At 46.5% G+C, this 21,866-nt stretch overlaps 2 protein-coding genes across 4 annotated transcripts; one reads left to right on the top strand and one right to left on the bottom strand.

Annotated features, from left to right (window-relative positions):
* The first annotated feature begins 5 nt into the window (after positions 1-5).
* DRC3 (dynein regulatory complex subunit 3) lies at positions 6-15,284 on the top strand. Of its 2 annotated transcripts, XM_090151746.1 has the most exons (13): positions 6-148; positions 809-937; positions 2,254-2,370; positions 3,882-4,048; positions 4,639-4,785; positions 5,944-6,063; positions 6,999-7,114; positions 8,397-8,568; positions 10,943-11,074; positions 12,339-12,409; positions 13,226-13,349; positions 14,703-14,834; positions 15,001-15,284. In XM_090151746.1, the coding sequence occupies exons 2-13, from the start codon at positions 826-828 to the stop codon at positions 15,112-15,114; spliced, it is 1,524 nt and encodes a 507-aa protein (XP_090007872.1). In that variant the 5' UTR covers positions 6-148; positions 809-825; the 3' UTR covers positions 15,115-15,284. The 2 variants fall into 2 exon arrangements, with proteins under 2 accessions (XP_090007872.1, XP_031462614.2); XM_031606754.2 differs by lacking the exons at positions 6,999-7,114; positions 8,397-8,568 and having other exon boundaries at positions 809-982.
* Positions 15,285-16,211: 927 nt separating this feature from the next.
* ATPAF2 (ATP synthase mitochondrial F1 complex assembly factor 2) lies at positions 16,212-21,706 on the bottom strand. Of its 2 annotated transcripts, XM_031606755.2 has the most exons (8): positions 21,443-21,706; positions 20,171-20,215; positions 19,700-19,845; positions 19,178-19,275; positions 18,113-18,193; positions 17,898-18,010; positions 17,453-17,568; positions 16,212-16,824 (listed from the first exon to the last, which is right to left on the bottom strand). In XM_031606755.2, exons 1-8 carry the CDS (start codon positions 21,546-21,548, stop codon positions 16,687-16,689), a joined length of 843 nt encoding a protein of 280 aa, XP_031462615.2. In that variant the 5' UTR covers positions 21,549-21,706; the 3' UTR covers positions 16,212-16,686. The 2 variants fall into 2 exon arrangements, with proteins under 2 accessions (XP_031462615.2, XP_090007873.1); XM_090151747.1 differs by lacking the exon at positions 20,171-20,215.
* Positions 21,707-21,866: the final 160 nt, after the last annotated feature.

Below are 21,866 nucleotides of genomic sequence, written 5' to 3'. Positions count from 1 at the left end.
GACATCCCTTAGCAACGCGCTCGGGCTTCCTTAGCGACCTCCCAGGCCCGGGGCTGAGGCGCAGGTCGGCAGCGGGCCGGTAACGGGGCCACGGGCCGGGCTGCGGGGCAGCGCTGCGGGTCTGTAAATGACAAAGCCAGGACAGAAGGTTGGGGATTAGTCATTTCCCTAAGTGAAGGTGTTTGCATGCATATAGGCTGAATTAGGCCGCCTTTAAGGTTGGTCTACTTTAAGGGCCTTCTTCAGCAAATCGCTGTTACTGTTTATAAATCTTCCTTCTTCCTCAAAATTCTCTTTTATTACAGAAGTGATGTCTGAAATTTATGCGGTGCCACTGGTAATTTCTGTATGCTGTAAATACGCTCTTGTCCTGTAAATCAAACCTTCCTATGATAGTAAGCTTAGCTCTTAAAGGAACAGGCGCTCCTCACGAGGAGGATCTCAGCAGTGGGGAATTGCCATGGCTGCTTGTAGGCCTCCCCCCCTGCTCCATTTAACTGGCCTCATTGTCATCCTCAACTCTCAGACGTGGTGTAGAGGCTGTTCTTCGAGTCACATCAATGGCTTGGCAACCCAGCTCACAGCAGCGGGTTGTAGCTCAGTGATCTTCAAGATCCCTTCCCACCCAAGCCATTCTGTGACTCTATGCAAGTTGAGTACATCTTCAGCATCAGCTATGAGGTGTTAGATCTTAATACTAAACTGTGTTCTTAATCCCCTGGAACTATCATGCCAGTTCAATGAAAGTTGGAAATAGTAGCCAGACAGTAGCTTTATTATTATTGCTTTTTCTTTTTTGTCCATTAAGGTTGATATCCTCTAAAAATGAGTCAGTCAGACAACAGCTTTGAGCCAAATGTTATTGACGATGAAATGCTTCAGAAAGCAGTTGAAGAGCAATGGCCGGAGGACATAAGGAAGCTTGCCAAAGTAGAAGGTATTAACTTTAAAGATGTGATGGAGCTACAACTTAGTTTTAGAAGTGAGTATCAGAACACATGTATTTATTGGAGGGTAAATGAAATAAGCATTAATTGGCAACAATAATGATCATCTTAGGCTTTTAATCATGCCTGGAAGCAGCAGTTTCAGTTGAGCAGTCTGGGTGGTACTGCTGATGGATGGCTTTAAAGCTGCTTAGCTTTATGCTATTATTGTCAGCGTTGTTCTTATTTAACATTTATATTGTGGTGACACCTACAGGCCACAGGCCTATTGGGCCCTTCTGTACGTGGACAAATCAAATCCTGGGCAGGCACAGCCATCAGTGGTGATTATCTAAGAGTTGTTGTTAGAATGTGGTGATTACAGCCCAGTTTGATGGCTTCCTGGGATCTATAGCATCATCACAGCTTGTCTCTTACTGCCAAACCAGTTATAAGCTTGCATTCAAAGAAGAAGAAGGAAGAACATTTGGTTCAGTATTTGAATATTTTGGACAAAATCAGATAATTCATTGTGTGATCAGGTGGATTTGTTCCTTAGTTCCACTTCCAATTACCTGATCCTGCATGTATTTGTTTGCAGATGCAAAACAAAGAACTGTGTCAATATTTTGTATGTGCAGCTCATTGCATTACACTACACTCACTAAACAGCAAGAGCACTGAATGCAATTTTCTGGGAAGCCATTGGAGGATAAAAAAGAATTGGGTGTAAGAGTGTCCTGTGTTTTCTGTCACCTTGGTCCTAATGCTTTGCTGTAATACCTAACAGCCTGTCCTTGCGATTCTGTTTTTGGAAGAGGCTAAATGCAGCCATATTGATTAATTCTAAACTGCAACCTTCGCAGAAACATGAGACCTCAACTTGTTCTCCTGTGATGAGAATCCTGAGAGCAGGAAAGTAACTTTCAGAAGCAGTAACTGGCCACTGGTAGCCTGCAAATGCAGGGAAAAGCAAGATTTTCATTCCAAACCTCATTTGCAGAGCTGAAAGGGAAAATGAAGGTCAAGGCCTCTTAACAGTGGATTCATAAAGCTACTCTTGGCTGCGGCCAACACCCCCTCAGTGACTCGTTGGATTCGCTGATGAGCAGTGTGCCGAGATGGGATACTGAGGTTAACTGGGCTGTTTCACTAAAATTGCTTTCAGCCAGTGAACCACTTTGCTCTCTAGGGCAGTCGTCACACCTAGTGCAATCTGCTAAAAACATTTTGGAAGAAAGATTGGATATTTTTCCTTCCGCTAAACTGAAAGCTGACTCAGATGAAAGGAAAATTTATATATTTATTTATTTTCCTGTGCCCTTAGATATCCTGCAGATTGATAATCTGTGGCAATTTGAGAATCTTACTAAGCTGCAGCTGGACAACAACATCATTGAGAAGATAGAAGCTCTGGAGAGTCTGATTCACCTTGTGTGGCTTGGTAAGATAAGGCACATGGGGCTGGATGCCTTCTCAGGTGCAAAGCAATCTGCAATAGAACTGGGATGTCACATTCCTGCTCAAACGCGACTGATAGGAGCTTTCTCGGGGAAGCCTGTCAGCTGTCTGCGTGTTTCCTCATTTGACTGTCAAATGTCAAAAGGCATGAATATCAGTACTGCAAAGCAATCCTTCAAATGTTTAAAAACCTGGTTTTAATAAATTTGGTGTGGCAGGAAAAGGAAGCTGAGATTTCAAGGCTGTTTCCAGGTTTTTTACTCATACTTAGAGGTGACTTTCAGAAATATTGATGTAAACTCTGTGATTTAGAAACCTTTATTCTGTTTATAAAGGTAATGCAAGTATTTTGGAACTTAGAATCCCTGAAAGACAACGGTGTGTTTACCCCTACATGCTTAAAGGCTTGTCATTTTTCTTGTGCTAAGAAGGGGGACTACTTTCAATTAAAAACTCAGGATACAGATCGCAGCACCATGCAGTGGTGCTAGTTCTGATGCTGGGCATATTAGTGGCTGCTGCTCCAGATTCATAGCTTACAGCATTCTCTGGTAACTGCAGCCACCTTATTGGGTGGCAGTGTAAATATATCCTCGTTTGCTGCTGAAAATAGCATGCGAGGCTTTGGTTCATAAGCACATCTCAGAATGTCTAAATGAGTTCTTCCGCTCTGTTGTCTGCACTGTTCCGCTGCACAGATGACTAATGCACTTGTGAATCACAGCAGATCACCACTGTGTGAGCAGTTTTTTGAAGCACACTCAGGCATTGCAGTTTGCCCAGAGGTTCTAGTGGTTCAGCAGCTGCTGCGTGCCTGTGTTAGCTGCCCAAGGGCTGGGGTGACACCCACAACTGGTAACCACATCAGCTGCCTTTGGAATCCTGAAGCACTCAGCTCCAGCCTGAGTGTAAACACTGCCCTTAATGGTGATGAAAGTAGGTGTTAGCCTAGATGTTTTGGCAGGATGGGATGAAGAAATAATAACGAGTGAAATAGCTACAGTGAGTAAGTGCCTTTGCATATCTTTATTGACAACAGGGTGGTGGTAAGCATGGAGCTGACATTTGCTGGTCCTGGAGAAGTCGCCATGATGGCAAGCTCTTATGCAGCAGTCTGCAAGAAACAATGCAGAGAACCCCAGATTTGTCACAGAAATGCTCCCTTTTCACGGCACCTCTTTTCTTGTAGTTTGGGTTTCCCCTTAAGGTTGAACTCATTTTGAGGCTGTGGATGTGGACTCTGCATGGAATGTCTGCAGCCATTCCTCTCATATATGTGTTACAGTTGTAAGGAGATGTGTACATTGTTTCCTGACCCAGAAAATGGTGATTTCATGCTGAGCCTTTCATGTGGGACACTGAGCCCCCTGAGGAAATACTGTGTATAAACTTCTAAATCAAGACTCAGGCTAAATGCAAGATCTGAATCGGGGTGTTCTGCTAGAAATAATTTATCTTGCTCATAGAACTTCCAATTTCTAAACTCTTCCTCAGACTTGTCCTTCAACAACATTGAAGTAATTGAGGGCCTGGATACCCTTGTCAAACTGCAGGACCTAAGCCTCTACAACAACAGAATATCTAAAATTGAGCACATGGACACATTGCAAGAGCTACAGATTTTCTCCATTGGAAAGAATAACCTGACCACTCTGGAAAATGTGAGTGCTCCCTGGCTTTGGAATTGCTCCCCATCAAAGGATCAGATATTCTAGATCTGACATTAACCACTACCTTCCTTGAGGCTAATTTTTTCCTTAGGATTTCATTTCCTCTGAAGCCTAAATTATGATTTAGGTAAGCCTATCTAGCTACTAAGTGCTTATTTCAGCTATTTCTCTTTTAGGTTACTCACTCTTGAAGTCTTCATTTTGCTACTGCTGTAATCTGTGGCAAAATTCCTATTGGTTCTCATGAGAGGAATAAATAGCTACGCATGAGGAAAAGAGAGAGTGGGGACTAGGATATATTTGGGGTTCTTTCTGAGGGTAGTTTACCAGCCTAACATCCTGATTTGTCCACCACCCAACTAAAGGCCATCTCTCCATTCCCATCATTTACATAGTCATGATGTGAATTTAGGTATTTTCTTTCCCCAAAGCATTAGAAACTTCTAATTTAACTTGCCTGTGTTTGGCAGCTGAGCACGATATGTACTACAACATAATTGTGCAATCCATGAGCAATGAATTTCAAGCCCAGCTGTTTCCACAGCAGTGGTAAGTACATCATCTCTTTCCCCTCCACACAGGTGGTCTATCTTAGGAGGTTTAAGAACTTACACACACTGAATCTCACTGGGAATCCTTTTTGTGATGAAGAGCAGTATATGCTGTTTGTTGTTGCTCACCTTCCAGGCTTGGTATACTTGGATTTCAAACTTGTGAGTGACACCACAGTAAGTATTTCTGCATCTTCTTCTTGTGAAATTGGGCATGAGTTCCTTACAGAGCATTGGCTTTGTTGATATGCTCACAGTGTTCCAGCATGATGGGCTGATTCCCTGCAGAAATTAGACCTATGGAAACACACAGTATTTGTTCCATCTCCACCTAACAGCTGTGAACCTGTAGGCCAAATTCTGTCAAATTTGGCAGAGGTAGAGATGTCAAAGGTATTATGCCTTCACAGTTTTGTGAAAGTCAGCAGCTGTGTGTGGGAGAGGGGCCTGCTTAATATTGCCACAGAGATGCTGCAGTGTGAGTGCAAGACTACTTAGAGATCAGAGAATCACAGAGAGAGAATCTCAGAGGAGATCAGTCTTGAGACATGAATCCAGAGGAAAGCAGGCTTGGTGGTCTTGCTGCTCACTGAGCTATTTGTTTCAGTAGAAGACTGACACATTAACCAGGCAAGCACCATCCAAACGCACTTCCCTTTCCTGATTTTTGAAAGCAAGACTGTACTTCAGCACTGGTAACCCACGGGACTGCTTTCTGACCCCAACGCTCATTTTTTTTCTTAATAATCAAAGAATATGTTTCATTTTAAACTTGCTTGGCACAGAGCAGGAGCCATTCTTGGAATATACATTACTCTTACCATAGAACTGGAAGGACTTTCCAGGTCATGAGTCCAGTCCCTGCTCATAGACAGTATGTCATTGAATTGCATGCTTAAATTTGTCATGTTTCAGTTGCAAGCTAATTAGGTTCTTGCCCCTGCTACTACGTTGCCATCCCTTCAGAAAAATCATCTTTTCCCCAGAAATGTTAAACTCAGTAGCCGACCCATTCAGAGTTCAAATTCAAAGTCAATACAGGGCCTCCTGCTAAAGCAAACAGAAAAACAATGCTATAGATGAAGGAATTGGGAGATTAAACACTGCTTGGGACTGAATTGGCTCAGATATATTAGATGAAGAGGGAGAGTAATATGACAACAAAAATGGGGTGAAGAATGGATTAGAAACTTTATAAGTAGTTTAATCGAAAGACCACAAAGAAATGGAAATGCAGATATCATTCAAGTGCACCTTCTGGAAAGGTGGAATGCTTACACTCAGATTTGTTGGGCACTGCTGGGTAGTCTAATAATGTTTCTTTGCTTTTCTCAGCGAGAAGTTGCCATTTCAAATTACCACTACCTCACTGACCTGCTGGAACATGAGGAAGCCCAGGCCCTAGCTCAGCTGGAGGAAAAGCAGGCACAGCAGAAGGAGCTGGAGTACCACAAGGTTCTTGTTCTTTGGCTGGTTGTGTGCTGTCTTGGGAGGAAGAAGTGCAGCAGATATTGACTTCTCCTTCAGATGTTTGAAGCTCTAATGAGAGGTTAACACTGGCTGTGCTAACACTAAGGCTAGGATTAGTCTCTGATCTTTGAATCTCTTATTTTGAATGAAAACAGGAACTGCTGTGGAATACATATGATGTGGGGAACATATTTATTTTGGCTGAACAATCAGGCTGCAGATATAGACCGTTAGAAGCTAAATAGTAAATTATGCCCAAGGATCTTATCAGCCTAATGTGAGATTAAGAAAATTACACGTCTGAGGGAACTGTTAACATTTTCATGGTGCAGTAACTTCTTTTCTCCTTCACACCAAATTGATGCTTTTTATTAGTTTTATGGTTAAACTGTTCAGGGCTTTGAGATCGACGTAGTTCCATGTGCAGCCTGAAAACCAGGCTAGGCAGAATGGTGATTTCAGCCACAATATGGCTCTGTGCTCCAGCCTGCTGGAAGACCAGGCTGGCTGAAGAGCAGGAGGATGTTAAGTGACAGGAAGGACACCTGCAGCTCTTCCTTCTGGCCCTCTCCCAAGTCCACTCACTCTTTATCTGTGAGGCTGAATAGCCTTGTAACATATGGTTGTATGCGAAAATGCTTTATGTAAGATTAAACAGTGTTTTCTGTCCTTAGGATAGAGAGTTCTAGCAGTAAATCCACATGTGAACCAGAATGGTTTTCACTCCAGTTGCAGGATGCTTTCATGACCTGGCTGGTATATCTATTCTGTTGGTGTAATTGTGTCTGTGCAGATCGTTACTTGCACAGCACACCAGTGTTCCTCTGCTTGTAAAGAGCTTCTAGGAGAGAGGCATCCTAAGGACTGGCAGCAGGTTGGCACTCTTCATTTTACTTAAATCATTCTTATTCTCTTCAAAGACAGCCTTTGTTGAGTACCTGAATGGATCATTCCTGTTTGACAGCTTGTATGCAGAGGATACAGAAGCTGCCAAACTGGCTTACCTCCCCGGAGTGGATGACCTGCTGCAGGCATATCCTTCCTGGGTTTAAAAAACCTACAGCTAAAACCTAATGACTTGAGTTAAGAAGGAGGTGCATCCACAGGGACTCTTCATCCCTTGCTTTTGTCCAGGACTGAAAGCTCACATTGATCTGAGATCTGAGGCTTTCTGTGTTCAAATTAGGAACAGTGCCAGAAAAACACTGCAAGACCATGAGACCACTGACAGCTTTAAGGCCTGATATCTCATGAAATATGAGGGCTACAAACAAATGGTTTGTATTACTGGCAAGCTGGCCAGCACAGCTTGAAACAACCTATTTGTATAACCACTCACTTCTATCACCAACAGGTCGTGAGATTCCAGCGTTTCAAATTCTCACTGTTGTAATTACCATATTCCCTTTCCATCGTCTGAATCAAACATATTTTCAGCAGCCCTCTTTCCTGACCCTTCAAGAATCAAGGCTTTGTACTGCCTTTAAGTCTGGAATCCACTTAAGGTTTAAAATGAGCCATAAGATAAATCTCTGTCAGTTAGATTGTAAGAGTGCAGTCGCTAAAATCATGTTGAAATTGAAGTGGTAGGAGATAGGAACAGACTAATCAGAATGATATGAGTCACATATCTCACAACCTGCCAGAGCTGGCAACGTGAAGTTTTCAGGCCAGCACTTTTTTTCTGATCATTGCTCCTATACGGGGCATCAGAAAGCAGACACTTTTATTTTTTTCTTTTCTCATTCAGATTAATAGAGCATTGTCAAGGCCAGCAACTTGACCTTCCTTAAAATTGCATTACACTGTTGGGGAAAAATGCATCACGGCTTAACTACGATAGACTCTAGAAACAATTCCATTGTCAAGATAATAGCAGAAGAAAAATTGGCGTTATTTTTGTGATGCTACCAAGTCAGTAGTTTATTCTGCACCCTGGCTGTAAGCTCTGGAGCTGTATTTATTAACTACACAGACACTGTATTCACACTTGTGAAGACAGATAGGGTTGTATGCTTCATTCTCCTGCTTTGAAAAGAAAAGAGTCAGAGAAGCATATGTTTTTGTCCTCAAGGCCTTTCTTCCTCAAGCTGCCACATCCTTCTCTATACCCTTAAGGTAGCAAAATCCTATGCATAGAATGTGAACAGGTGACCCCATCCTGCTCAAGCAAAATGCTTGGCAGCCTGCTGCCAGCAAGAACCACCGAATTTTACATAACATCAGCTTGTAACTCCTGCTTGAATTCGCAGAGCTAGAAGGAACATAACGTGTTGCTCCACTGAACAAACAAAATACCTTGACTCTGGTGTCACATACAGGAAAGATTTTGTCTCCGTTTGTGAGAACCTGTTTAACTACTGTCTGAAAGAGCATGAAAAACGAGAAGCTGAAGTCTCTGATTTCTATGAAGGCCTTCATGAAGTGTTGACAGCCAACCAAGAAGAAGGCAGGAGAATAATCCTAGACTTTGAAAATCAGAACAAAATGGTAATTTTCCTTATGCTTCTGTTAGTTTGATACATCATATAGCGTTCAATTTCACTTTAAATTAGGATAATTCTGTTAAAATTAGGATAGTGAGCCTAGATTTACATTGCAGTCATGATATGATCCCTAATTGCAGAGTCACAGAATAGCTGAGGTTGGATTGGAGCTCTGGAGGACACCTGGTCCCCCTGTTAAAGCAGGGCTGTGTGCACCAGGCCACCCAGGGCCACATCCACATGGCTTGGGAGCATCTCCAGGAATGGCCACTCCACAGCCTCTCTGGGCAACCTGTTCCAGCACTCAGTATCTGATCTTTCTTTGTTTTTCTGCAGTGTTAATCTGTTCCAAGAAATGATGTCAGCGAACATTAACTAACACGATATTTTAGTGCTCTATATAGGAAAAAGATTTGAGGTTTGAAGTTTCAGCCCTTTTGTCAAAGCACAGCCAACTAACACTGACAGCTTTTATCTATACTTGACATGAAATTTAGTGTAGGAGAAAATTAATATGCCATGGTGTTGTCTCATTGTCCATGAAGGTAAAGTTCTTCAAGGTTCTGCAGGGAAAAAAAAAAAAAAAGAAAGAAAGAAAAGGAGATTGTAGGTTATTCAGTTCGTTTTCAAGTCATTTTCTGATTCAGTTCATCTTGTCAACAACAGCTCAAAGAACTGTAACAGAAGAATCAGGTACAGCTATTGTAATGTATTTCTAGTCTGTTATTTTTAAAGCAGAAACAATCTTTTTTTTACATTCTACTCAACTACAATCATCCATTGTGGCTGCTAAGGGCATCGCTTCTAGCTGGATCCCTGTCTAACCATGTATAATAGATGGATCATTATTTTGTTTCCACAGAAAAAAAGTCAGGGGGGCTAAAGCCTGGTAAACCTGTCAGCTGAGCAGAGCAAGTCCCTGACAACTGACACTGCATGGAGTCACGAGCACTTGCTCTTTGAAATCCAGGTCGCTTTGATTGAGGTGCCGTGTCACAAGCTGGCAGCCTGTTGAGTCACCCCGTCCCCAGGTCCTTGAACCTTGCTGACTAATGCCAGCAAACAGCTCTGGCAACTCCAGCTGGGATGTGAGCTTGCAGGTTTACCAGAAAGCATCAGATAAAGGCTGATATTTATACTCAGCTACTTGATTCTAAGTATAACCTCTGTAAAAAATACATGGCTTTGATAGTTCATCTGGTAGACTACAGCCTCAGTAATGGATTGACCTGCAGTGGATTGAACAGGACACAATGGTTAGTGTGACTGGGATAGTCAGCATCCAAACAGTCATTTAAAGTTGATTGGGAAGTTCAAAATTTAACGCTGATGGAGAAGCTAAAAAATCACAGGGGTCCTAGCAGGCTGAAATCTGTAACCATTCTTAGGGTGTGATTGCCTAGCTGCCATCCTTTCCTGCAAGGTTGGGCAACCTGTAAAATAACACCTCTCTCTGAAGTTGCTTCAGGAGCAAAGAAGCATTAAGGGCCTTGAGCTCTGAAGTTATTGCTTCCAGACCTGTGGCTTGAATGCCTGGGGAGGTTTTGGAGACATCCTGATTTATACCTTGCACTCTCCTTCTCCGCATTTACCACTGCAAAATTTGGGCAATATAGACTGTTTTCAGACAAGTCTTCACAGTTATTTTGGCTAGAATTCACTATTTTAGCCCATTACATTTCCTCTCAAGAGAATTGGATTAGACATCTTAAAACGTGTATTTCTTTCCTCCTATTAACATTTGATTGTTAACTTGCTTTGAACAGACTTCAAAATAATACATTGCTGAGCAGAAGAGGATTTCTTTTTGATCTGAGAAATAATAAATCTTGTCTGATACAAAACTGACGTCAATATTTAATTCTGAAGGGCAATAAATCCTTGCTGTAAGATGGAATCAGGCAATGATAGGTATTCCATATTCAGAATACTGAATCCTGCCCCTGCGGTAGTCAGTCAAGATTCCCCTTGACAGGAAAGGGATCAGGATTTAGATGTGTCTTTCTTTTCTAAGAGCAATTGTTAATCTCTTCTTCATGGCCAGCAATGTCAAGAATCCTATATATATATATATATATTTACTTGAAATGTGTCAGAAGAGGAGCCAAAGTTGGAAGTATAGAAGGGTCAAAGTCATCGGGCACTGGGAGATGAGAAGATTTCTCACCAGTATCACTGCATTGCATGGGATCGTTTACATAGCAGCATACCTCAGCACTGTTACTTCCCAGTATGTAAATCCAGAGACTCACTGAATCAGCACGTTTCATTTCAGCTCATCATCAGCAGGAACTTTTCTCACATATGTAACAAGTTAATTAAATTGCAATGGAGTGCTGAACACCAACTACAAGTAATTTATGTATCTTTGTGTTTAGAGGCTGGATGAGATCCATCATGCCAGCAGTCACGACACTGCTGAGTCTATGCGAGCTGAGTACAACGAGGACATCCTTCAGCTGTCAGAAACACTCATGACCTTGGAAATGCAGATGGTGGACCAGCTGGAGGTAAGGCTCAGGCTCATACCTGTAAAGCCTCCCATCCTGGATGCAGGGACATTTCATTTTGCTGTTGCTGCATGCCTCTGCATTGTAGCCCATTGCATAAGGAAGAGCACACAATTCTTCCAGTCAGGCTCCTGTTATGTCTCCACCTAGCCTTCCTCTGCTCAAGGTTGAAATGGGTAAGATCAAGCCCCGGACATTGATACACTGCAACAGATTCCTGTTTCTCAGAGCAGAGTGCAGTATTTTCTTCACATCTATCCAAGCTGATTTCCAAAGTTTTAAAAAAAAGGACTTGAGGTTGTTCATTATATAGGTCTGTGTACAGAACTCTAACTGCATGGTATGGGATATGCATTTGGCATTCTGGAAGTGTAATTCTTTGAAGCTGATCCTCACCATGAATAAGATTACACACGTTCCTGCTCAGCTTAATGCATTTGCTTGCATAATAGCTGCCTTTTTTCTCCTCACTTTTCCTTGAAAACTAGGGCAGGGCTCCTAATGTGCGTCCTCATTTAAAACCAAAACCAAAACCTAATCTGTTATAAACCAGCAGGCAGGGTCTGCGGCCCTTATGCAAGATGCAGCAGTTCACTGCTGTGAATGTGCAGGACAGAATGCAGGACCTCAAAATGGATTCCCTACTGCATCATGATTGTGCTTTTTAATGTTTTTTGAATTGGTCCTAATATATCTGCAGTCACTCAAGGAAAGATCAGAGACATTCCTTTGTGCATGCCCTTCTGGAATTGCAGGATTTGGGTGGTTGTGTTTGAACTGTTACATGAAGACGCTAAGTGCAACACTTAACAGATTCCCCATCAGCCATTTTTGAGAGAGGCACTAGGCAGCAGCAATTTTTGTTTCTGAGGACTAAAACAAAAGCTGCAGCAAGCCCAGGCATTGCTTACACTTCTCACAAAGAGGCTTTTCATACACACAAGGAGAATGCAGCATGGCAGCGTGCAGGAGTACAGCACACTGTGCATTCAGTGAGAGTACAAAGGGATGGGATGGCTCCAGAGACCAGGTAAGCGTCACTCAACCAGCTTCTCCCCAGTAAGCTGATTCTGATTTTCTGTCCCTGAATGAGAAAATAAACTCAGCGCTTTCAAACCATTTACATGCTTTAGGTAGGTCATTTTCTGACTGTGCTAACAACAGCAGCGAGTCCAAATTATAATCAATTTTAGGTTCTTCCTAGATTCCTTTTATGTTCATGAAAGCATTCATTGTAACATTTCCTCTTTTTCTTTCCATTAAGGAACTGATAAAGGAATTCGAAAGAAACATTGCTGTCATTGCATCAACATTCACTGAAAATGTTAAAGGCATATATCCTTTTTACAGCATGTTGGCATGGATCTCTGAGTGAGGTGCATGTACTTCAATCCTAAATCTATAACTGAGCCATTGAAATAGAATTGGGTTATTTTTTGTCAACAGAAAAGGCGTTTTCCCAGCTTTGTAGGAATGGCCATTTAAGGTGCTCCAAGTCTTTCTGTGGAAAATACAGAAAGCACAAAGGGCTCTGGCTGAGTTCTCACATATGGAAAGTCTCTAGGACTTTTACAGCTTTCTCCCTCCTAGGGATCTTGCTTTTTTCTTGAGCATGCATGGCACAACTCCTGGCAGATCCAGCTGGCATGTTTTCCATGTGTATTCTTGCGTCTTTGAATGGGCTTCATTTTTGTGTTACTGATGTCTTCTGGAACAATGTGAGATAAGAACAGCAAAGCACTCCTGTGGCAGATTATATATATAAATCTGTGGCTTGGTGCAAATAATTGGCATATTCAGAGCTCAGCTTACATCCTGTTAGGCCTCCCTCAGCTTCCTCTGCAAACCAAGGCACACTCTTAGTTCTGTGTAATACATGGCAGTGAGGATGAGACCTGATGTGAGCTGTGATTAAGAGCAGAAAGTGCAAATCCTGACATCCTGGCAGCAGCAAGGCTGTTTCCCGAGGCCTGCTGTGAGGACATGGGACACCAGAGTGCTTTTCTGCTCGCCTGCATCAGGGCTGGCAGCCCTCTTTCTAGCACATTCTTTGTAGCTCTTTCTGAGTCTCAGCCTCCTGTTACAGGAGGTCCAGTTTTGTTTCTAGAAGTGAACGGTGTGCTCAGCCTTTTCCTTAACCATTTTCTGTACGATGACACAGTGCCGGGACCTGGAAAACCGTCACCATGAGAAGCTGCTAGAGATCTCCATCAGTGCTCTGGAGAAATCACTTAAGAATGAGCTCGATGAGGAATTGCCAGATGATGTTCGTGAGGTGAGGACAGCAGAAAATTCACCCCCTCTGTGGGAGTGATGGGAAGAAGAGGAGGCGGCAGCCTCTGCTTGACAGGGGCAGGATTTCCAGGAGGCTCGCTGCAGCTAGAGCTGTGTCTAACCAGAGTGTGGCTGAACTGAAGCACTGCTGGGCATCTCTGCTGAGTGGGATGGAGATTACTGCACTGCAGGTTTCCCTGGGCTCTGCAAGAGCTGGTGGCAGCAGCCCAGGAGAGGTGCTGAGCAAATTTCTCTCTTGCCTCCAGCACAGCTCACTTCACTGGCTGATTTTCAAGCCCCAGCCCAGCAGGCACTCACGCAGCTTCTCTGCTGCACTTGCAGCTGGTTTTGTTCCGATTCTGCCTGCTCCCCACAGGCAAACCTAAACACTGCTCTGATTTCTTTGTGCTGGGGCTGTTTGCATCAGTGATCTCAGAAGCCCTCCTGGGAGCTCTCCTGCCCATTAGCTGTTCTGGAGGCAGGACACAACATTCCAAATGCAGCCTTCCACTGCAGCCCCAGTCTTGCTCTGATACTGAAGATCCCAGGAGCCTTTCAGAAAGCGCAGATTGTTGCAGTGCTCCAGTCAGCAACGCTGCTGACCTTTTTGCCTCTGTTATTCCTTCACTTAGTGGTTAATTGACTTGAGTTTTGCATTTGCTGTGTTTTCGCTCTGTCCAGATTATCCCAGCTCCCCATTACTCTGGGTAATCAAGAGCTGACAGACACAGACCAGACCCCTCGGCCCCCCAGGGGAGCTCCCTGCTTTATGGGCTGTGCAGATGGCTGCAGTTACGCACCGTTGCTGTGCACCCATTTTGCCTCACTGCCATCCATTTCCACGGAGAAGCAATCTTCATTTGTTCAATATAGCTGCACTTGGCTGCAGGAGGAGACTCATTATGGTTTAGCACAGCCACCCTCTATTCAGAGCCATGGGGGAAGTCACTGCCTCGATTAGAAGCTAAGGCTCTCCGAGATGAAGATTTACAGCCAGTGCTACCAGTGCAAGAGACCCTTTCAAATGTGATTTTCCACTTCCCGCACCTGCTGGGACAGGAGAGCTGCAGCATATGCAGCCTCGCTTCAACAGCAGCTGCTGCAAGGGATGGCCACATACTGTGAGGTGCTCCCTGCTCCAGAAGGTGAGGCCCAAGGTGCTGCCTCTATTTCCTCATACGTCCCTCCACACAGAGGGAAAAGCACTGGAGTAATCCTGATGATTAGGGCTTTGTCAGTCTGAAACAGAGGTCTTATTTTCTTCCCCCAAGCAGTTACTGTGCTGCTAGTTTTGAGCTCTGTGGTTTTTGCTGTGTGCCTGCCCCTCCCCTGATCCAGTCATGTTATCTCCTAGTTTCTTGTGGACAAAAACACCATTCTCAACATGGTCAACAAATCCCATGATATCCACCTGCTGAAGATAAGCATGCGAGAGTGTGACATCCTCCTCAACATGTATCGCTGGGAGGCCTCTGTGAAAGAGAAGGTAAGAGACCTTCATGCTCACATGGGGATGGATTGCCGATGGGTTTGCCCCAGGTGGCAGGGACGCCGCTAGGAAAGTTGCTCCCCAGCCTTTGCTGGAGACCTCTGTGCTGCAGCCAGGACCCCAGCAAGCCTGTGCGTTCACTACTTGGGTTTAATCTGTTCAGGCTCTCCAAAATGAGATTGACAGAAACCGCAACCGTATCAAAGAGATTTTTCAGTACATCGATGATCTCCAGGAGCAGCTGGATAACACACAGATTCCAGAACTCACGGAATAGGTCTGCTATGGGCCAGGCAGTTGCCTTATCTGGGTGCTCACAGCAGCAAAACACTCAGCAAGGACGCTACCCCTCTGTGCCTGTGCTGTCTGGAACATTTCAGGCCAAAGGCATACTTCTGCCATCCTGCCATAGTCAGCAAATAAAAGATACTTATTGTTTCTGTAAAAGCACATGAAGCTTTGTCTCTTCCATCACATTGGCATGAAGCCCGTCCTGAGTTCAGACCTGGTCACAAGGGGTTATGGCTCAGCTGTGAGCTAATTGAACCAAATCATCATAGCACATCATGCCTGAAAGCTTTAGTACCTGCAAGCACAGTGGCAGGAACCTGTGAGCCACAGGCACACGGCAGCAGCCGGGGAGAGGAGCACTCTCCATCAAACCACTCCCAGAATAACAGCAGGTTTCCAGCTCAGCAAGCACAAGGCTGTGGCTGGGGCTCTGCGTGCCTAGCAGCCTTGTCTTGTCATTGCCTCTTGGAAAAGCAGCTTTCTGCAGCGTGAGCAGAGCAGCCCCCAGCTAGCAGGAAGGGAAATCAATGGTTCCACAGGAACTCACACACTGCCGTTCACAACAGCCAAGCGAGGAGTCATTAATTCCCCTCCTTGCTCAGTGACAGCAGCTGCTGCACTCACTCATGGACAGCTTCTGAGGAATGATGCTGGCCAGGGCGGTACTGCTAGAGGCAAACAGCAAGGAGAAAGGTGGGAAGGTTAAATGAAAGGGTGGCTACATACGTACTCTGGGGAGAGACCAGGTCTCCTGAAAGCCCTTCAGCTGGTGCTGCCTGATGTACAGATTTAGCTTCGAGTGCCTTATGCTTTTGGAAATAGTTGCAGCCCAGGTTTCCCCCTCCCTGCTTGCTCCAGCACTGCACAGTCTGCTGCTCCTTGGCTGCTAGGACAGGGCACCTAGCACAGAGAGACTCACACAGAGACACAGAGAGAGCTAATCTATCTGATAGCTAGTGTCTGCTCAGCTCTGCTCGGTGACTTTCTGCCTACAGCCATTCCCACACCTGCACAGAGCCCAGCAGCTCAGAATCTACACCACGGTTTGACAATTAAAACAAAGAAATACTCAGCAACGTTAGCTTTCAGTATCTTGCAGAGGCATGCCTTTAATCAAACAGAGAGACCCTGGTGTTACATACAGGCACACTGAGGGATGAAGAACAGATGCAACGGAGTCTGTTTTCAGATTTCCATAACAAGTGTGTGTCAGGAGCTGGCAGCTATGAAGACATGTGGCATATGCTAGGTGTGTCTGTGCTGTGCCCTGCCCAGGAAGCTGTTTCTTTCAAGGGAGTTCCTCTGATGAATTACAGACACTGGTAATGGACAACACTGCTGCCTTGAATACACAGAGGGAGTTCACCTTGACCTTTCCTCCTTGTGGGCTCAAAACTGCTGGCGCTGCACTGCAGCAAGGAGCTGCCCATAAAGCTGCAGTTCCTCAGCACAAGGCTGATCCCAGACAAGCTGTGGTGGCAGGATGGTGGTTACCCTCTCTGGATCATGGCAGCAATTCACTGCTGGGCATCTTCCTCCTCCACTCAGTCCCACAGCCTTAATCCTGCAACAGCTTGTGTTTTACAGTCGAGCTCTCTGAACAGAGATGAACAAAGAGAGTCCCAGCTGCTGCACGAGCACGCAGCTCACACAGATCATAGTCATGGGCCCACTCCACATTGCCCCATCGCTGAATCTGAAGGAGAGGAGGAACAAAAGTCAGTTCAGACTGGATTACAGACCGAGCTGCTAGGCAACTCAGCCTCCTTTCTCATGTCTGTGAAACACAGACAGCCCTGCAGGAGCTGTGCTGACTGCGCATTACTAAGGTAGGGAGATCTCTGGATTAATATGGTGGAAGAACATGCTTCTTCTGTACTGAGCTCTGAGGCAAAACCCCTTAAAGGGAGGATGAAAATACTCTCATCAACTTCAGCTGTTTTGGGTCAGGGAGAGCTTTACACCAGGCCAGATTCCAGCTTGTGCTCTCACAGGAAACAATTTAATAATAGTTTGGTGTCTAGTAAGGCCTCCAGGCTGGAAAACCCACAGTAAGAGAAGCCATCCATGGCTTTGCACTTCAGATTAGAGAGGGAGAAAAGCAGCCACCTGGGTTCTGCAAAACGAAACTGGCAGTCCCAAGAGCACCCTGGGCTGTTGCATCTATCATGTTGCTCTACAGCAGCATGCTCCAGACTAGTGGAGTGGAACCTCTCCTGTAATAGCAGGCACTTCCCCTGCCAGTTATTTGTGGTGGGGGGTGCATTTGTCATGCTGAGATTATTGCTATTTGAATTATAGGGTTGCTCTGTAACATAATTTACCTGGTATTCTTCCTCCAGCCGAGACAGAAGCACAGCTTTCTCTACTGTAATGTGCCTGTCAATCAGGCCCATGGACAGAATCAGAGATTTCAGCTGGGTGATTACATATTCTATACCTGGAAGGGAAAAATCCAAAACAAACAATGTTCATGGTTGTTTTCCGCAGCATTACAACAGCATCTTCCCATGCTCTGAAAGGACAGTCAGGCTGTGGTCCCCCCTCAGGCAGATCACAGTGATGCCTCCCCACTCCCATCTGGGATCCTAACAGCCAGATGTGCAATTAACAGCACAATAGCGTTGTGTCCTGACCACTATCATTGCAGTGACCTCAATGCTCTGATCACCTCTGGCATATTAGCAGGAGGGGAAAAACATTATAGTCTCTCCCCTCTCCCATTGAGAGGAGCTCTCCTGCCCTTGTGCAGTCCACACAGCCTCTCACCTTGTAGAGCCCACATGTTGTAGGAGGCCAGGTGGCTGATGAAGGTGTCCCTGGTGCTGGCTGGGATGTTTGGTCCCATGATGCTGGTAGAGGATCCAATTGCCACGTTGTACCTGACATGATCACATGGCCCCTTAGAAAAGCTCGTGGATCTTGCAGCTCTGAGTCATGAGTACTACAGCTATGGGCCTTTAGAAATAGCTTTAACCTCTCACCTTTTCTCAGCCCAGGCAACAATGGGATCCCATTCTTTCTTCTGCAGCTCTGCCAAGGCAGCTGGCTCCTCCACGCGATAGCTGGGACATTGCACAACAAAGCCACATGGGCGTTCACTCACAAGCTGTCAGACTGCTCCCAGCCAGCCTACAGCACTCCTGGGAAGGAAGTCTGTGCCCTCCATAGACCACAGTATGGGGAGCATAGGCTTCTTGTCCACCCTACCAGCAGCTGTGACTGGGAACAATCGCCCCTCTCTTCCCCAAATTCAGAGCTTTTTATTGTTCTAGAAAGGACAGTTCTATGCAGTTCTCTAACAGAGCTACAATCCGTACAACACAAGACTGCAGATTACCTGAAACTGGCCACAGTATGCAGCAAGATTTAGTGATAAGAGCGTGGGACAAATCCCACAGGGCCCCTCCTGCTGCCTCACATGCCCAGTGGCTCAGCTCAGCACTCACCAGCCACCACCCAGACCAGCCCAACACAATCAAAGCCAAAAACAAAGAGCAAGGTGTTTCCCTTTCTCTTCAGGAGCAGAACAGTTGCCAGTGGACACCTCAGAGGCTGGGACTGTGAGACATGAGCTTGGGCAGGCTGGATTCTACAACCCACAGGAGCTTTAAGGAGCAAAATCCATTTTGATACTAGTACAGGTAATCTAAGTTTCCTACACCTTTATGGTACGGGAGTGCCAGGGGACTGGGCTGACATTCTCCCAAGCCTTTCTTAGCTTTTCCCCCAAGGAAATCCTCATTTCTTGCTTCTCATGCCCCCTGCCCATCATGGACATCTCCAAAATAAATTTCAACAAAGGAGCAGATCCCTGTTCTCCTTCATATCTATGCCCTTTAAATGCATGGATTTCCACTAGTTCACATGTCCTTGTGAACATAGGACTGGCCTAAACTAATTCAGGCCAAAGTCAGGACAGCCCAGGGTCCTGCAATGACTTGATTAGAGCAGACATTTTCCCTTGGTTCTCTCAACCACTCTTCCAAAAAACCACTCTGCAACAAGACAACCCTGCCTCTGCGCCAGTGCATCCCACAATCTCTTACCAGAGTGTGTCAGTCTCCAGGAACTTCACAGCTGCACGGATCAGCTGCACTTTGTTTCGCTGAGTGGGATTGTCCAGAGCTGTGTTGCACAGTGTGGTCTGCAGGATAAAGGCAGCTGAAATCACTGTTATCCAAGGCTTGAGGAAGCAGCAGCTTCCATTGTACTAGGTCAAGCATAACCAGAAGAATCTGGGACAGACTGCGAGAATCAAGATCACTTAAGAGGGATATGTAGAGCCAGAACATGGCTCATATAATAGGATTTATCCAACTTCCTCATACCCCTAGCTATCCCCAGAAATGCTCTCCAGTCCCTTCTCAAACTCCCCAGTGACACAAGTTTCCTTCCCAGTCCTTCAGCCAGTATCCAGCTGCCTGTACAGCCTCAAGTTGTCCAGAGTGCTCAGCCAAGGTGCTGAACTCCTGTTCCCACTTCAGTTGACATTAGGACAGCCTGCTCTCTCTGTGTTCTGCCTCTGGAGACCACTTTTGTGCTTCAACACTCTGACCTGCTGTGCTCACCAGGTGCATAGTGTAGAACTTGATGGTGTCTTTCTGAGAGTCCCATTCTGTTGCCACTGCAATGGCCAAGGCCTCACTGGGGACAGTGAAGAGCTTGGCCTGGGGTGTTTTCAGCTTCCGGTGGTCCAGGTTGATTTCAAAGCCTCCTGAGGAATCAGAGTAGAAATCCTGGGGAATTAAAGAGGAGCAAGCACTAAGGAACAACAGACTACCCCATTGAGGGAACAAGCTCAGAGCTGGAGCTCAAGGGGGCATGGAATCAGCAAGCTTCCAACCATCATCAGCATTTTGACATTGCCCTTTCCCCCAAATGATGCTGGAAACTTTCCCACCATGTGGTTTTACTACAGATGAGGAAAGGACAAAGCATGCTGATGACAAACAGCCCACTTGCACAACATGGGCTGCAGGCATGCCACTTCCCTGTGGTGAAAACTTCCTGCATGAGTACCAGCCCTCACCTGCACTCACCTTCTCCTTGTGAGATGCTCACATTCTGGTAAAACCGCTTCCTCTCTGGGGGTTGAAAACAGAGCAATTGAAAGGGCAGTGAGAGGAGGTTTGGTCCCCTTCCCTTCTCCCCATCACAGGTCAGAATGCAGAGCCCTCAGAGCTGCTGCAGCCCACAGAACTGCCATGAAAGCTTCTTGCTCATTCATCCACTCCCCAGCCCCTCTCCATTTCAATGAGCTCTATTCAACCTGGGAGGTGTCACGATACTGATGACAGCCACAGCAGTGCCCCAGCTACCCTGACCTCCCATAGGAGCAGGTTTCTCGCAGACACTGCCTGCAGGAGCCAGGAACCTTGTGCACAGCAGCAGGATCGTGTGTCAGACATGTTGCATGTGGCAGCTGAGTCACTGGGGAGGAACCACTGCCCTCAGCTCACCGCAGCCCACACATCCCACCCAGCAGCTCAGGTACATATCTGCTCCCCAGCACACTGAGCACAGGGAACTGCTGCTCTGCTTTCCAAGGAGCCTATTTTCATACCAGCACTGCTCCACACACTGCCAGCAAAATCCCAAGAGCTTGGCTTATGTGGGAAGGAGTGCTGTTGGACTCATCTCACCTACTTAAGGCAGGAAGAGTCTGCATGATTCCTGTGACAATTACAACCAGCTCATAAATGCTGAGCCCGTTTAATCCACCTCCTGGCTGTCTGTCACTGTGCACTGCTCCTTGCCAACATGGGCCCAGTAGGGAAAGGGAAGAGGATCCACCCATTCTTGGCCCCCTGCAAGTTTCAGCGCCTCAGGAAATGCCGCGCTGCTGGAGCACAGCTCTGAGAGGATTCAGGCATGTGAGAGGTCCCTCGGTGGGCTCCCAATGGCCCCACGACGCTTCAATGAAACCCCAATTACCATCCTCCCATCCACGTGTTTCCAGCAAGATCTGTAGAAGGGATGCACAGCCCAGCACGTGCCTGAGCCACGCCTAGGAGGGGGCAGAGGAGGTCACTGCCATCCCATCCGCAACCAAAGAAAACCTTCAAACCCACAAATGGAAAAGCTACAGCTCAGAGTGAGAGGCCCCACAGCCTCCTTACCAAATTCGGAGCGGATTTTACCACTTCTCACTTTCTCCAGCCCATTCTGAAGGCCGGAACCCAACACCTCCCCCAGCCCCCAGGTGACCTTGACGGGGGGGGGATCTCCCACGAAGCGCCCTCAGGACGCCCCCGCCGAGCTCCCCCCTCTCAGACGGGGATCCGGAGCCCTCCAGGGGGGCCGCACCTCACCTGCGGGAGGGGCGTAAGCTCGGCCCCCACCCGGCCCCAGCGGGCGGCCCCGGACTGCGAGAGCCGGCAGGCGGCCCAGGGCCTGCAGGAGGCGGCGGCGCCACATCGCGGCGGGGAGAGCCGAGGAGAACCAGAAGGAGCCGCGTGCGGAGGGGAAGCAGGACGGCCTCCCCCGTCTCAGCGCGTTGCCCCGGGCGCCGCCATGCTGCCCCCGCGCCGACCAATCCGCGCGGAGAACGCGTTTTGCCCCTTCGGCCTTCCCGTCGCGTGAGGCGCGGGGAGAAGAAACTACACTTCCCAGCGGCCCCCGCGGCAAAGCGTGCCGGGAGGAAGATCCCTCCGCCAATCAGCCTTCCGTCCCGCCCTCCCGCAGCGCCGCGAGGGCCAATGGGAGAGCGCGGAGGCGTTGCCGGGAGGCCCCGAG

This window comes from Phasianus colchicus, chromosome 16, assembly GCF_987193195.1.
Source record: "Phasianus colchicus chromosome 16, bPhaCol1.hap1.1, whole genome shotgun sequence".
NCBI classification, from domain to species: domain Eukaryota; kingdom Metazoa; phylum Chordata; class Aves; order Galliformes; family Phasianidae; genus Phasianus; species Phasianus colchicus.
This window is presented reverse-complemented; position numbering and strand designations above follow the sequence as displayed.